This window comes from Epinephelus lanceolatus, chromosome 18, assembly GCF_041903045.1.
Source record: "Epinephelus lanceolatus isolate andai-2023 chromosome 18, ASM4190304v1, whole genome shotgun sequence".
Lineage (NCBI taxonomy): Eukaryota > Metazoa > Chordata > Actinopteri > Perciformes > Serranidae > Epinephelus > Epinephelus lanceolatus.
The window spans coordinates 12,489,623-12,506,444 of record NC_135751.1 but is presented as its reverse complement, the minus strand read 5'-3'; the positions used below and the strand labels follow the sequence as shown (position 1 = coordinate 12,506,444).

Genomic DNA, 16,822 nt, shown 5'->3' with positions numbered 1-16,822 from the left:
TGTACAGTCTCACACTGTAGAGGCATAAAAATTGTCTGGACATAAACAAAGCCACTTAAGACCTTTATTCATGCATATGCAAAATGGCTGATTATTCCGTTGTCCATATTTAACACCTGCCACATAACCACTTAGCTCACTGTCTATTTCTCTATTTCCTCTCAGGTCCAAAGACTCGGACACCACCGTCCGCTCCACAGAGAGTGTTGGTGTTAGGCAGCCGGCCAAGAGTAAAATCCGTCGGCATAACAACAGGCTTTCAACTGTTTTCAACCACAGCCCTAACAGTGGTCGCCGTGGCCAGGCACTGGGCAGCGGGAGCCTGGCCGGTGACCTTCAGGCTGCAGATGACCCGGCAGAGCTGTCCAGTCAAATGTCTGTCCCTGGCATCCTGAAAATCTTTGGCAGCGACATCTGTCAGGGGACCAATTATAAGAGCGTGCTGGCCACCATACAGTCCAGTGCAAAGGAACTGGTGAAGGAGGCTTTGGAGAGGTGAGGGGTTTCCATTAATATCTGTACAATATATTTCATATTTGCACATATTATCTCCATTATATATATTTTCTCTGTTGTATACTTTGTATTTTTGTGGATTCCACCTTTTCAACTGTGAGGATTTGCTGCTTCTCTTCATGTTCTATGTTTGTAAAGTGAATCTGTTAGGTTCTGGACTATTTGAGGAAGACACTTGAGCTCTTGGAAACTGTAATGAGCACTGTTCACTATTTACTTAAATTTTATGAACTAAATGATTAATTGGGTAGCCATTCATGCCATCTTTCCGGCTCTGTGAAGATTCACTTGGAGCTAATAATACCAATACTAAAATACTAAAATGGTGATATTATAATGTTTACCATGTTCATCATCTTAGTTAGGTGTATAAACATGCTTGTATTCGCACCAGTCTTCAAAGTTATTACAAATTATCCTGAAGGGAACATTATTGTCTCTACCAGACTTCAGTCAGTTTGTTAGATTCAGTCGAGACAAAAGTGGTGAATAAACAGACGGCTACGACCTTCAGATTGTTGTATCAGTAGTTAAACTGGCTTCAGAACAATTGGTTATCTGAGCTCCAGAGGCTTTAACACCCACCAGCCCTTTTGGTCTTCTTGTTTAAATTTCTTCCTTATTTGTTAAGGTACTGCCTGGAGAAAGAAGACGTCAACGACTATGTGCTCTGCGATGTGATCGGCAAGATGGGCGCAGACAACCAGTGGAAGAGGGAGTGCTTCCGGGTGGTGGGAGACAACGAGAAGCCCCTCATGCTGCAGTCACTCTGGAAACCCAAGGAAGGCTTCTCCAGGCGGTTTGAAATCCAAATGAGAGCGAGCGTCGAAGAGCAAAGCTTAAAGGACAGAGACACAGTTACAGCAGGTATGTGCATCCGCAAACACCTTCATAGCTTTAGCTCATGTTCCTCATCTTCTTCAGAGACCAAAAATTGTGCCTGCTCTTACTGTTTTCATTACAACTCAGTGACCCTAACATGTGTACGCCTGGGTAATCAGTCACTCAGTCTGTGTGGTGGTGGCATGGGGAGCCTTTATCCTTGTCTCTTATTGCAGGCTAACAGCCTTCATTGTCCAGCTTATCACCAGCTAGAACAGGGGAGATGGCAGGCATGTGAGAGAGGTCAGGAGGAAACAAAAGCTGCAGTGAGGGATAGAGGAGGTCAGTGCGGCCCCACTCTTATCTTTGTTTTATTGCAAGGGCCCATCAGGGCCCTGTGAAACATCGAGGCTCTGAGCAGCTCTTCACGCTGGGCCTGGTGCTGCCAGAAGGTGGCCACTCACTGCTCTGTTATTTTTCCTATCAGCGCTCACTTCCTGCTCACTGGGGACTGTGCAGCACTGTTGACTTTGGCACAAGTTTGATGTGGTTCTTTCTGCGTCAGTCCAATATGTTGGCTTTAAAATCAGTATTATTGTTAGTGCTACTGTTGTGTTGAGATCCCTCCTGATCACAGCTCACATAGTTCATTTTATATTTAAACTTATATGTTTGAACAGATGTTAGTTCAGGTGATTTACATTCTAATTATAACACCCAGTGGATCCAGGACTTACTGTCAGTGTTTCATGTTCCTCATTATTTTAAATGTTTAAGACAGCTGTAAAGAAATGTAGAAGAAGAACATGATATAGTGTATAAACACCTTATGTATCCCGATTCCGAACCACTAAAATAGTCTGGCACTTAAAATGGCAAAATGTCAAGATATAATGTGTTAATTAGCCTATTTAGTCTATCATGTGTGAGTTTAGTGTCCTTCAGTGGTCCTCTTGATGTTTGAGATGGTTTCCCACCATTGGAAGATTTTAATTCTAAGACAGTTCACATCTTACGTCTTAAAGATGGTCAGCGAAACCCTGGTTCTCATGGTTCTCACACGTGTGATCCAGCCTCCTCTCCTCTCAGTGACCGGGGGAAACTGCCCTTTACCTCTCCAGTGTGAGTGTTTTAGGCACTGAGCCCGGGCTGCCATACTAGTGCTGAACAATGTGGAAAACACCCACTTCCACAGCTGATAAGAGCAGCAGGACTGCCGGGTGTGAAGCCGGGGCCCGGTGGACATTCCTCTGTGCTTAATGGCTCCAAATGAGCTGAATAGTGTTTGTGTTACGTCAGGCCGACAGAGCGGCTGCTGGTATCAGATAGAGGTGGTCACATCTCACTTTCCAGGCACATTTCCTCCCTTTCCTTCTGATTATGTTCCATTTGAATTGGTGCCAGTGTAGTGAAGTGTTATGTTGCAGCCTGAGTGATTTCAGAGGGGATTTTGGTCATTGTGAATTTTTTTGGTTAATGTGTTTAACAAAATTGGTTTCACTTTGCTCCTCTTCTGTTTTTTTCTTGTTAAAATCTGGGAAAATGACTTAACCGTGGCTTTAGATGATGGTACGTCATTCTACACATTTACTGGTAACCGTATCAACGGCTAATTCTAAATGTCTAATAATTATGAATGTGTGATAATTCCCCAAACTTTCTTAGATGCAAAGAAGGGGTTTTAAGCATCTTTTTTGGTGAAATACAAGACACTTATTATAATGAATTACATGGAAAAGGAATGTGTTCTATAATCTTGGAAGGAAACATTTCTGACATGTAAGTTATTCCGCAATCAGTTTTTCTGTCATTAGAGAAATTAACTCTAGATTCAAAACTGTGGGTAAAGTTTCTTCAGACCCTTTTCTTTCATATTTGGAAAACGTTCAATTTTGTGGACTTTTATTTTAATCTAAAATGTAGAGTGATGCTGAATTGTTAAATTCTGCTCTAGAGTATGTTTATGTTTCTTATATTTTGTGTCTCTTGACATGTGAAGGATGAAGGATAAACTCTCATGTCGGACAGACGTTAAATATTGGTTGGAATGAAAATCTGGTTGATGATATTTTAAATGTCTAGAATTTCACGTTGTGTAGACATTAACATTATAATGTTTTGCAGACACTGGTTTGTGTCCTCCATACCTCATGATTAATGTTGTTATTCTTTGTCAAGATGACGTTGGCATGAGATGTTTGGAATACATTGGATTCTGGTTACTTAACAACAACAACAACAACTTAACTGAAAACCAACAAAATATCAAAGTCATCTGTCAGTATTCTAATAATTCTTGGTCACTCAACATCACAACTTAAATTTACATTTTGTCCAAATCTTTGACTATAAGTGATAGTTCCTGTGTGCTTCTGCCCTTTCCAGACATCAGTTGTGCACTTTATCATCATGAACATGCAACAGTTTGGTTTTCATATTGTAAATCATAACATGCAGAGTTAAGGTGTAACGCTCTGTCTTCTTCCCATCCAGGTATCAACGCTCAGGCTCGAAAGCTGCAGAAGAGCCGCTCTAGAGTGACCTCGCTGTTTGTGGACGGCAGCGGGGAGGATGTGGACGGACTTGGGATCTGGAGGAGTCTTAGTGAGATGGACCTGCCAGCGATGGGGAAGGAGGCCAGCCGGGCCCAGCAGAGCACGCTCAGAGAGGATCCCGAGGCCGAGGCTGACAAGGAGGTGCTGCGGCTCGGCATGGAGAAGGAGGAGACAGAGAGCAGCGATGACAACACGACCCAGTACTCCATTCACCCACCCTTCGACTTCCCATACTTCCTCCTGCTGCAGGGCTACAGCCACAGACAGGTGAGTGGCAGATGTCAATTCAGTTTCATTCATATAGCCTAATATTACAAATTACAAATTTGTAATTGTAAAGTTTTTATATGATGATACACAGTACGTTTAAATGAATGGTTTCTCTGATCTTTCTATAAATTAAATTGTTGTTGTGTAGTGGAAAGTGTAAACGTAGGGCTCCTCATTCAAACAGCCAGTGCAATAAGGTCATTGAAGGCCTCACACAAGGTCCTTGAGTCTCCTGGCAGTGTATGTGTTGGCAGGCGGATGACAAACCCAAGCTTAGAAGAGACAACAGGATATACACTGGTACAGGAGAGTGTTGGATTGAACGTCTTACGTTAAGAACCTCAAGGAGAAAATCCCAGAGTCAGAGTCAGGTGGTTATAAGAGGTCAGAGAGGAAGGAAACACTTTGGATTTGGCTCATGCCTACAGAAGTGCGCTGACGCTCAAAGGGAAACAGAAGTGACCTCCACATAGGACGAGCTGTCTGTCATCATGTCCCAATGAAAAGACAGCATTCACCATACAGACAGAGGGAAACCTGCTGAGTCAGGACGTTTAAAACCAGGAGATAACCCTGATTAAAGACACTGTAGAGGAGGATAAACTACACAGGAGCTATTCTTAGAGTATATAAACAAACTCAGAAGGAGGGGTTATGTGCTGTTATCTACATACCAATGTATTTGATCAGTGTTTAGGTCCTGTCTACATGTGTACGGGTATTTTTTAAAAGGGATATTTCTCTCTTCTGTTTAAAATAATTCCTTGAATTCGCAATAGCTGCGACCATGTATGGGCATGCGCTACGTGTTGCACCTTCTAGCCAGTTGGTATGAACAGTTAATCAGCTGTTCTTTAGCTCATGACCAAACTTTCCACTAAATCTTTGGCAAGTCTGAGAATTCATTTTGAAGTCATGTGCCTTTTTGCAATAGGCCATTCCCCTTCCAAGCCCCACCCCCATCTCCTTAAGCAAAATGGCATGAACACATAGACACACCTTCACACACACACGGACTTGGCCTCAATGCCAAATTTCAGCCTCCTAGGGCAAAAACGGTGGCCACCAATGGGTGGAGAAGTTTTTTTGGACCGACCAACCAACCATTTTACAAAATATCTCCATCCACACTAGAATGCAAAAATGACTCTACTCAGTGGGCCAGTAGATAGCAATAAAGGCGACATCAACGATACATCAAATACCAGAGAAGAAGATTCTCAGTGTGGTATTAAAAAAGAAAATCAAACAATAGTTAAACAATAGTAGCTAATTATTTCTTCACTAATGCATATTAGATACCTCTTAATTTAACATCTTACATGGCACAAGGTGCTAGGGCAAAACCGAAGTGTGACGCATATATGGTAGGACCACGAGGTACGTAACAATCCTACACAAAATGTTAGTCCGCCATTGTTGTTGTTTCAAGCACAAGCTCATTACACAAAGCAAAAACTGGCATGCACAAATTGAGAATATGATGTCATCGTCTCTCAAATGCTTTGTTACACATGTCAAAAAAATCCACACCTTACAAGGCATTTTCAAAAATCTGACCTAAAACTCCGTTTACGTATTGACTAGCGGCAAAAACGTAGACGAAAATATCCGTAACTCTACACAGAGCCTAAAAATATCACCTCCAAATCACAATTCCGTGGATTTGTGATGCACTCTGAATCACTGAGTTTACACTACTCATTTTTCACAGTAAACTAGAGTCAGACTGTGGTTGTTAGCCCGGCCCTATTCACAGGAACATGAAGCTCTTTTTTGCAACGCTGTTTATCACCGTCGGTGAAGATCTGCTGACTGTGCAGGATGCTGGTAGCACCACAGCAGGTTAAGAGTGGCAGCAGGACTAATTGTTTGTGGTTTATAATTGGGCATAGGAACTAAGAGTGTTTAAGTAGCCATTTAGATCTTTAAAGTTTGTGATTGAAACCATATCTTCACAATTGACAACACAATTAGGTCTGCATTTAATGATTATTTTCATTATTAATTAATTTCCCAATTATTTTCTTGATATTTGTCCATAAAATGTCATAAAAAAGTCAAAAGGGGTTCCCACAGCCCAAGGTCACTTTTTAAGATACCTTGTTTTATTTGACGAACAGTCCAAGAACCAACAGTATCTACTTTACTGTTGTATGTGACAAAGATTAACGTCACATCAGCAGAATTCAGAAGCTGGAATCTTTACATGTCTGACATTTTTGCTCAGAAAATTTCAAAAATAACTGATCATCAAAACAGTTGCCTTTTTATTTTCTGTCGACCAACTAATGGCTTTTAGTCAATTAATTGTTGCAGCTTTAAACAAAACTGGACTTGTTACTTGTAATTACTACTGGTTATATTTTAAGTAATGATACTTTTATGCAGAAAATTAGAACTTTTTAACCATGTTAGCAGCATGATTCTAGAGATGGGAGTCGTTCAGTCTGCCGGTCCACCACTTTGTACGGACTAAAGTATCTGCAGTTATTGGATGGATTCTGCTGAACTTTGATGCAACATCAGCATGTGAGCATGCTGTCATTAGTGTTTAGCTCAAAGCACACTGTGTCTACGTGCAGCCTCACAGAGCTGCGACCAGGGCTGAAGACTGTTAGTCTTATTAAAACTGTATTTACAGATTAACTTAATCTAAAATCTACAAGATTTCTGAGAACTCCTTCACTGGAATTTGAAAGCACAAGAGTCTTTTAGTCAAGTCAAGTCAAATTTATTTATAAAGCGCATTTCATACACAAGGTAAACTCAATGTGCTTTACAACAAATAATCAAAAATAAGTAACAAAGTGCAAGTGTAAAATAAAACAAGATAAACAAGTCCAATCAAACACACATGTTCACACACCTATACACACACTCACACACACCTTTTAATCCTCTTTATTTTATAATGGAAACATCACATGTAAAGAACTAATAAATAAAATAAGACAAAATTTCCTGGAGTGTGACAGAAAAAAGCAGTAAAAGCATTAGACACACTGAATATAAAAACTGGACTTTTGCTCAAGTAACAATTAACTTCTCATTTTTAAACTATTCAACTTCTTTAACCTTCGTTTGTTTGTAGAATATAACACACAAGGCAGCAATTCTACCCTCATATTGCTTGCCAGGCTACAGACTGTTACCAGTACAGATGATAATGTATCATCACATGACTAATTGTCTTAATGTGGTGAACCTGCAGTCACGGACATCACCGATGTCTCACTCATAAGCCCTTCCTTTCCTGTCTCCCATCACGCTGCCAGTGCAGGCTGATCATGCTGCTGTTTACACGCACACTGCTGGTTCACTTCCAAAATGTTACACAAGAAAATCAATCCTGTCCTACACTTTGACTGTCATTGGTTGTTGGATTACATAAAGAGCTGATGCAAGAATAGAAAATAAATCAGCAATTATTTTTGTAATTAATTCATTGTCAAGTCATTTTTCAAGCAACATTTCATGGTTCCATCTTCTCCAGTGTGAGAATTTGTCGCTTTGTATTACAGTATAATTAATATCTTTGGCTTTTTGACTGTTGGTCTGACAAAACAAGCAATTTGAAGATGCATACTTAAGTATTTTTAACATTATACAAACCAAATGATTCATTCTTAAAGTAAGTTTTGAAGCATTTGGAATGTCCTGCAGTAGTTTAAGCTTCTCAATTGTGAGGATTTGCTGCTTTTATTTGTCTTATGTGATTGTAAATTGAATATCTGGGTTTTGGGCTGCTAAACAGACAAAACCACAATATTTGAAAACAGCAAGTAGGAAATTGTGACACATTTTTCACCAGTTTCTTAGATTTTAGAGACCACATGATAAATTGATCAATAAAAATAGATGGCGGATTAATTGTGACCAACAATTAACTGTTTTTGTAACACTGAATTAAAAAAACACTTGTCTTTGCAGGATTTTGTCATCTACCTGATGAGTGGGACCACCACCATCTTCGGCTGCTGCAGGGAGCACTGTAACGGAGAGGATGAGGAAAGGTTAAAGGTCGACATCCTTCTCTTTGCTCCTGATGTGTTGCCTCAACACTGCTGTGTCAGACGCCTGGACTCTAACAACCCATCGTCCACAGGGGATCACAGAAAGACATTGACAATGCTGAAGCCCCTTCACGGTGCTCCCGTGACCAGAAACGGTTTCCTCCTTAAAGATGAGGTTGAACTGAACCCAGGGGACTTGGTGGGCTTGGGGAAACACTACCTGTTCATGTTTAAGGATCCTACCAGCACACCGGGATCCATCCAGACCCCTCCTTGGATGGCCACACTCTGCCCGAACTCTGACACAAAGACATCATCCTCTTGTTTATCATGTGGCTCCTCTGTCACCATCAAAAGGTTCCAGAGGAAGTCTTTACCTCCTCGTTGGAGGGACCTGGAGGGCACAGAGGCTTTGGTGATCTATGAGCTGGATCAGGAGGAGAGGGTCCTGCAGGAGGTTTTGGATATGTTGGACCCCAGTGGAAATGAACCAAAGCTGACGCCTGCTTTCCTGCTGAGCCTCTGTATTCAGCATTCAGCGTCCACGTTTGAGCTGACACACTTCAGACAGCTGCTGCTCCGGATAGCCAGTCAGATCCAGCTCGTTATGTGGGTAAGAACGAATCTTCAGATAATTTACCTTTTGTGCCAGAGAATCTCAAATGTGTAAGTTTGTATTCAGCCTTATATTCCCCTGAGTGTGGCGATGAATGTAAAGTAATCAAATGTGCCATCAGAGTTGTATATAATGTACATAAGATGGATGATATTTGCTGGTAATGCAGGGATGAAATGGATATTTTCTTCACGTGTCCTCCCTCTTAGGAGAAGACAAAGGAGCTTGCAGCAATTCAGCCAGAAACGTGAGTAAACAAAGTGTTTTCCAGATCGCCCCAGAAATACATGACAATGAGCTACCACAGAGAGGAGCAGCAGCTGCTGCCTTCGATGATATACGACACCTCGAGTTTTACAGTCTGAATAAAAGAGGAGTTAAAGTCTGATTTTACAACTGTTTGCTCCTCTGGAAAACAATGAGGGTTTTTTTTTAAATGCAGGTTGTGCAAAGAGAGAATTTCCCACAGTCTCTTCGCTAAGAAAGTAGAAGCAACAGAGAGTTTTTCTCACTGAGCGCAGTGTTTCTTTCTTTATTATCATGTGTCACCAGATTAAACTTTGTCTGTGTCAGGACATGAGCAAAGTTATCAAAGTTATCCAAGTTCAACAAACTCAATAGACCTTTAATAGAAGTGAGTGAGAGATGGAGCAAATATCCAAAGAAGTGTAATATGTCTCTACCCTTACAAGAATACAAGTGTAAGGTATTAATAGCTGTAACTAATAATTAAATAACATTTTCATTCAATAAGTAAGCATATACATGTGTAATGCTTTGCAGTGGTTGTTAAGTTTGATGGTGGACATTGCAGTGCTAAATTGGAAGTAAATATAGTGTAAAGCTGTAGTGCAGTTATGGGTCAGATAATAAAATAGTGAAAAATGCCTGTCCAAGCTTTTTTTGTCCAAAAAAGGAGTGAAACACTCAAGGTGTTTACAATCATATAAAACAGAGGAAAGTAGCTTCACATTTAGAGGCTGGAAACATAATGTTTTCCCTTAATAAAAAAGCTATATAAGAATTGATCATCAAAATTGATTTTGATCAACGTTTAGTCATTTAAGTAATCGATTCATCAACTAATCATTTCAGCAAAACTAACAGTAGGATTGTCCCATTTTCACAAGACATTTTGAGATGTTATTTTAGGACAAGCAATGACATTCAAAATGGCTTCATGAGGAAAGTGGAATGTTGCTGTACAAGTCTGACTGCAGATAAAAATTTTGCTGATTTGTAGAAATATTAGAGGAAGTCCGAAACAGGTTAACTGGAGGATAAACAGAGCACTTATGTGGAGGTTTTAGATGAAACTAAAAAAACGTTCAACTTACTATCTTTACTATCGCACTATTTTAAAATTGCAGGTTTAGATTGTGTCACTTACACAACAAACCAAATAAATATTATCGACTTATTCAAGTCAGGTTTACTGATATCTGTTGTCACAACAGACAACACGTTGCAAGTAAAACCTAGGGCTGCATGAACTGTATTTAAATAGTATGCACACAAACTATTTTACGTTATTTTTTTAGGTGTGATGACAACTACAAATACTATAACTTATACCTTTCATTAAGAAGTATTGTTGTAATTCAGGTATCTTTTTTAATCGACCAAAAGTATTTGAATTAACTTCAACTTTAAAGTGAATGTCTGCATAGTTTACAGGTTAAAATACATCAGACATACAAATATGAGGTTAAAATACAAAAGAAGGCAGAATCCCAAATATAAAGGTAAGAATGTTAATATAAACAGAATTAAAGTAATTAGTTATCAAAGTAGAAGTGATGGATGTTTATGCAGCCCATGAAATTTGGAAAAAAAGATGGCTTTTAAACTTTTAAGCCCAGATTTGAAAATCTGCACAAAGCCTGCCCCCCGTAATTGAAGCAGAAGTTGCTTGACTGGAAAATGCTCTACTCCTGAAATAGTTTTTGTTTAATCTGAAAAAAGTTAAATAACCAGCCTCAAGAGATCTAGCCAGTGTGCAGACATCAGGACAGGTGTAACATGATCACACTCTTTAAGTCTTGTAAGACTCATCGTGGTCGTTGTGAGTCGGCCAGAGCAAAGTGCATTCCGTAGTTGTTTCTGGGTGTTATAAAAGTCTGTACAAAGATTTCTGACTGGTGTCTGAATTGGATAAAGTGGGTTTTGTCTGTGAAGTGTCAAAAAAGACAAATTCACTGCTAATCTCTGTGTTTTTATATCAGGAGCTCCAGTGACGGGCAGCCTGAGCATTTTCAGCTGCTCAGCATGGAGGAGCTGATCCCAGGTCTGCAGCCTCTGGTGCTGTGGATGGCCAACTCCATCGAACTGCTGCACTTCATCCAGCATGAAGTCCCTCAGCTGCTGCCCTGGAGGCAGGACCAGGAGGACCAAGGTGGACAGTAACACAGCGTGACCTTTAACTTGATTGTTTTTCTATCATAGCTGTTAGAGAGTGTTATATGTGATTTTAAAATGTGTTTGTATGTGTTGTCAGGACTGTTGGACTCTGAGATCTCCTCCACTCGGACAGCCTGTGAGGAAGCCATGACAGTCCTGGAAGAAGTCATCATGTTCACCTTCCAGCAGACTGTCTACTATCTAACAAAGGTTGGCCGACACATTAATATACGACACATAAACACACTCATTAAGTGAAATCAGCTTTTTCACATCCTTTTTGACCTCTAAAATCTTAGCGTCGGTCACATGTGAAGCAGGAAACTGGACTGTGTAAACACCACATTCTGTTTTCATTGAGCATATTCCAGATAGAAAACACAATAACAGAATGGAAACACCAACTCTGTCTGGCACTCTCAGTCAGGAAAGGCCTGTGAGATAGTGAGCAGGGTGTCTTTTCCACTGAATGCAATATAAACAAAAAGACAATCTCGTTTCTCAAGGTTTCACTAGTTTGTTGCATAACAAAACCAGAATGGCTGATTTGATGAGAGCCACTATGTGAACATCTGAAGGTCTTTTTTAGGTCTTGCAGTTGTAGTATTGAATTGCTAAGAGTTAAGTCAAATTTATTTTTTGAGCCAATTTAAAAAATAATAGACCAAAGTGCTTTAATAGAGAAATTTAAATGATTAAAACAAAAATATATACATAAAATACTGTACCAGACAAAACTAAAGTATTTTATTGTTATAATGATAATTAATGGGACTCAAACTGTAAAACAAATTGTAAAACGTAGGCTCTTTAGCCTGGTTTTTATCGTGTTGATACATTGGGTAGGATCTGACAGTGAAGGTAAACTGTTCCACAATCTGGGAGCAGCAAATGGAGAAAGCTCGACCATTTTTGTATTTTGACTGGGAATGCGAAAGGGTGAGGAGTAACTGAACAGAAGATCTGAGTAGTCTGGACATAGAATATGAAGACATCAGATATGTAGGCTGGTGCCAAACAAGGCAGCACTTCAAAAACATTTTATTTTAACTTAGCTGGAGCTAATTGTTGACCATTCAACATTCAACATCTTCTTCATCTCCTCATTATGTGTTTCACTTGGTTGCGGGGAAAGGGCAGCTGTGTGTCATCAGCTTAGCGATGATAATGGATGTAGAACTGTCATAAAACCCCAGTGGAAACCTATATAATGACAATAAAATGGGGCCTATGATGTAGCCTTGGGGTACACCACTACATAACTTACACAATCTATGTTACTGAGATAATTTATACCACTCTAAGGCCTTAAAAGCTATATAAAGACTTGAAATGTATCTTAAATGTGTGTCTGGGTTTGTTCTGTGACAGTCAACAGTCATCTCCTCTGTTTTACAGCCCAAACAGGCCACTCCCAGACAAGATTTATGTGACTTCTCCATCTTAAAAATGCTTATTAAAGGCTGTCTGGTTCGTGTAGAATCAAGTCGAGGTCCCAGCAGCAGAGTCTGTAGAAACACCACCACTCTGCACAGTGACTGGTTGAGGAAGGAAGGGAAGGAAGCAGGAACAGTCTGTGCTGTTGTTGTGAATACTCAGACATATTTCAACTGCCTGTGCTGAAAAAAAGAGACATTTTGCGGTACAGTTTATGCTCTTTAGTCTGAAAAAAAGATGTGGCTTTTTCAGAGGCAGCTTTTCAGTATGCTATCATGTTTATTTGTCACTTTTGAGGCTTGTTAATCTAGCAGTCCCAGCGTTTTTTAGGACAGTAACATGTATTGCAATGTCTTTCTAACAGTGTATTACAAAGTCTGTGTATGTGTTTGCTGGTAACTATTTTTCTGGTGGACAGAAAAAGAGGATATGCTTCCTGTAGAGGAAGACGAACTGTCATCAGAGAAACACCCAGTGGGGGAAAGGAAGGGAGGGGAAAAATGTGTTTCTGTTAATTTCCTGTGAAATTTGACTCAACTGTGTTTGCAATTTAAAGAAATAATGTCATCACTTCTTCTGTTTGTACTGGCAAAGTTGTTTTAAAAATAGAATATGAATTAAACTTGGCCAAAGGGCATTACTGTAATGCTGCTATTAAATACACCACAATGATCAGTAGAACAAAAATGAAGATATGTGGGAAAATAGATCTTTTTTTCTGTGGCATACTGGGCCATACAGATGTGTTAAAACACAATTAACAGTCTGTAAAAATCCTCAGATCCTTACTGTATACTATGAGCTGATCTGTTGCCTCAGGCATGCAGGGTTATTGTCATCTTTATGGCCTCTTACAGTGTGTCTGAGGTTATTATCCTAGTCATGGTGTGTGTGTGTGTGTGTGTGTGTGTGTGTGTGTGTGTGTGTGTGTGTGTACCTAGCAGGTGATGTCATACATTGTAAAACAATGGCAGAACTGTGTCAGAAGGAGTAGTGATAAGAGCCGGATCTGTGTGAGGACTGACAATGAGGTTGTGTTCAATAAAACAGCTTACAAGATGATTTTGCAGTGTTTGCAGAACTGTCTTGTTCCTCCTGATATTTATATATCTGCTTTTTAAGATAGGAATGTAATTATAAAATGCACAAAAGGCCAAACTACTTCTCAATAATTTCATTTGGTTATTCTTGAATAACTTATATCTTGGCAATGGTTTGTTAATGTTAAAGAACACATTTCTACAGGGCACCAGTATGCTTTATCACAGCTTGCTGTGTGTTATTTGTTTTAATCCACGTTTTAGAGCAGGTTTTGTATCTAAAATGACTCAAATTGCAGTGTAATTGTAGGATACCGTTTTTTTTTTTAAATTTCTTTCAGCTGGCCTTTTGTGTTGTAAAACATGAGCTTCCTTACAGTGTTTCTTGCACACTCTCTGAATGTCTTCCTCTCTTGACTTTGAGCCATTATGTCCTGTCCTAACAGAAAAACAACATTATTTCCTTGGTAACTTTACTGCACCATACTTCATATAATCAGGAATCACATGTAGGAGAGGGAATGTTTTGTCTACGTGTTATAGTTCATGTGCTTCAGTGACTCTTAGTATCAGCCTTATCACATTTGACTCCCATGGTGCATTAACAGTGCTTATCCAGTACTTTGTACAGTGTGCAGTGCAACATCCAGCTGGTCTTTACAGGAGAGATGTAACCTGTCACCACCTCTCTCCACAGAGCATGTATTCAGCGCTGCCTGGCCTGCTGGATGGGAACCCGTTCTCAGAGAGTGGTCAGCTGCGAGTGCCCGATGGACTCAACAGCATCCTGGAAGTGCTGAAGGAGGCGCTGAAGCTTCTTACAGCCTTCCAGGTCCATCCAGACATCTCGTTACAACTCTGTGCCTACCTGTTCTTCTTCATCAACGCATCGCTGTTCAACACCCTAATGGAGAGAGGTAAGACTTCAGCTCATTTTTCCACATTAGAAAACCTGTTAGACCAGTTTTACTCTTTTGTTTTAGCCACTACTTTGGTTCAGACTGAAATAGTTTAACAACTCATCTAATGAGTTGCCACAAAGTTTTGTGTAAACATTCATGTTCCCCAGAGGATGAATCCTACTGTCTTTGATGATCCACTGGCTTTTCTTGTAGCGACACCAAGGGGTTAACATTTGTTATTTTAAGTGAATTGTTCAGACAAATATTGCATAGATTACCATGAAATTTGGTACAAGCATTCATGTTCCCTTCAGGTTGAACTGTAATAACTTTGGGGATCCATTAATGTTTCATCTGTCGTCATTACCAGGCCAAAATGTCCATGCGTCTGGGGCTGGTTAATGACCAAATAACAACAAATCCAATGATATTCTCATCAACCTCTTTGTGTTTAGTCCTAAATTGCAAATGTTAGCATGCTAACACGCTGAAATAAGACAGTAGACGTGTTAGCAGTGTCATTGTGAACATGTTAGCATGCTAATGTTAGCATTTAGCAAAACAGCACAGCCTCAAACAGCTGCTAGCAACATCATATCTCTAAACTGATTTAGTGAGAATTTGATATGATTACGGTATTATGTTGTTTATTATTATTATATGTGTAGCAGTATATTATGTATGTGCACTACATTAATTATTAACGTGCAGTATATTTTTTTCAAACAGGTGTCAGCACATTTCCTGACACAGATACCTTTTGTTTTAGACTGCATTTGCTACTAAACTGTATTTCTTGCCTATATTCTTGTTTGTTTGTTTTTTTTAAAAAACACATTAACTTATTGCAGCATTTCAATGTAAACAGGCTAATGGCATTAATACTACTACTACAACTGCTATATATAACTTTTATCAAATCCCTGTACTTCTACTGAATGTAAAAACTGTATTGGTAAGTTGTACATCAATATCATGTCTAATTCTGACTGATTTGTTCTTCAGGATCTGTCGCTGGGTTCTACCAGTGGTCCCGAGGTGTTCAGATCCGGGCCAACCTGGACCTGCTGATGGACTGGATCCAGAGCATCGGTCTGGGCGATCTGGCCAACGAATTCTTCCAGAAGCTCTCTGCTGCTGTCAATCTGCTGGCCACACCCAAAGAGACCCTCCTGCAGGTCAGAGGACATCCGTTTCTCCTTTCCTGTTTGTCTCTCCATGGGCGGGTGAAGCTTCCAGAGTCGAGTCATGTTTGCGTCAGCATGAATGTTTTCATTGTCTCAAAAGTGTCAGTGTAACATTAGTTATGCATGTTTATGTTTGAGGTGCAAAATGTTTCACCTAACCCTTCCCGCTGCTCCATGTTATCTTTTCTACAGATTCTTATTGCTGCAAAATGTTGTGATAACCGTGACTAATAATCCCATAAAGTCTGTGGAAGCATGTTACTGGTTAATGGTTATAGTGGTACTGGTGCACTTAAACTCTCACAGTGCCAGTCACATTGATCAGATATGAGGAAACAGCAGGAACGGTCAATACAGTAAAATGATCAACCCATGACATCATGGTGCCAATGAAGTTTTGGCCACCACTTATCTTAATTACAATTACAGTGACCTGAATATATCCTCTTACCCAGAGTATTTATGTAATATATTATCATCTTAAATCATTTTCATTATGTATAATTAAGTGAAAACATTTATCTAAGAGCTCAAGTGGAATTTTAATGTTCAAAGACACAGAGGTACATTAGAGTAAAGGCATTTCATACCCTTTGTTTCCTGTATGCTCAGGAATAACACACTGCGCTATATCACTCAGACATCACTAGAACAACAACCTTATAAATGTGTTTAGTCTTTGCCGCACAGTGGTAGCTTGCCAACTTAACATTTAATCCCTCCTTAAGCACACCATTCTCTTGGTTACCCATTCAGATCTTGTTTACACTTCGTACCACAGAAGGAAGCTGAGCTCTCACTTGGCTGGTTATTAAACACATAAAGAGAAACCGTCAGATAAGGTGACACAGGTATGACTGATGAGAAACAAAGGTGATACAAAAGGTCATGAACAACTTCTCAAAGTACAGGTATGATGTCATGGAACCTGCTGAATGTTTTTGTGATGAAGTAGCCATGTACTTTTAATTGTGTGCTTTAAATAGAGAGGCTATGAATAGAAAAGGCAGCTTATATGTACTGTACATGACGCCATCAAATCAATTTTATGTACAGTATAA

General features: G+C 39.7%; 1 protein-coding gene across 1 annotated transcript in view; it reads left to right on the top strand.

Moving 5' to 3' along the window:
* The window catches only part of radil2a (Ras association and DIL domains 2a), a 33,060-nt gene that overhangs the window by 1,953 nt on the left and 14,285 nt on the right, over positions 1 to 16,822 (top strand). Inside the window, exons 2-10 of the mRNA XM_033645623.2 lie at positions 166 to 495; positions 1,148 to 1,383; positions 3,832 to 4,160; positions 8,097 to 8,792; positions 9,005 to 9,042; positions 11,021 to 11,190; positions 11,293 to 11,405; positions 14,370 to 14,589; positions 15,580 to 15,752. Of these exons, the coding sequence (XP_033501514.2) occupies positions 166 to 495; positions 1,148 to 1,383; positions 3,832 to 4,160; positions 8,097 to 8,792; positions 9,005 to 9,042; positions 11,021 to 11,190; positions 11,293 to 11,405; positions 14,370 to 14,589; positions 15,580 to 15,752 (2,305 nt within the window). The remainder of the gene's footprint in view (positions 1 to 165; positions 496 to 1,147; positions 1,384 to 3,831; positions 4,161 to 8,096; positions 8,793 to 9,004; positions 9,043 to 11,020; positions 11,191 to 11,292; positions 11,406 to 14,369; positions 14,590 to 15,579; positions 15,753 to 16,822) is intronic.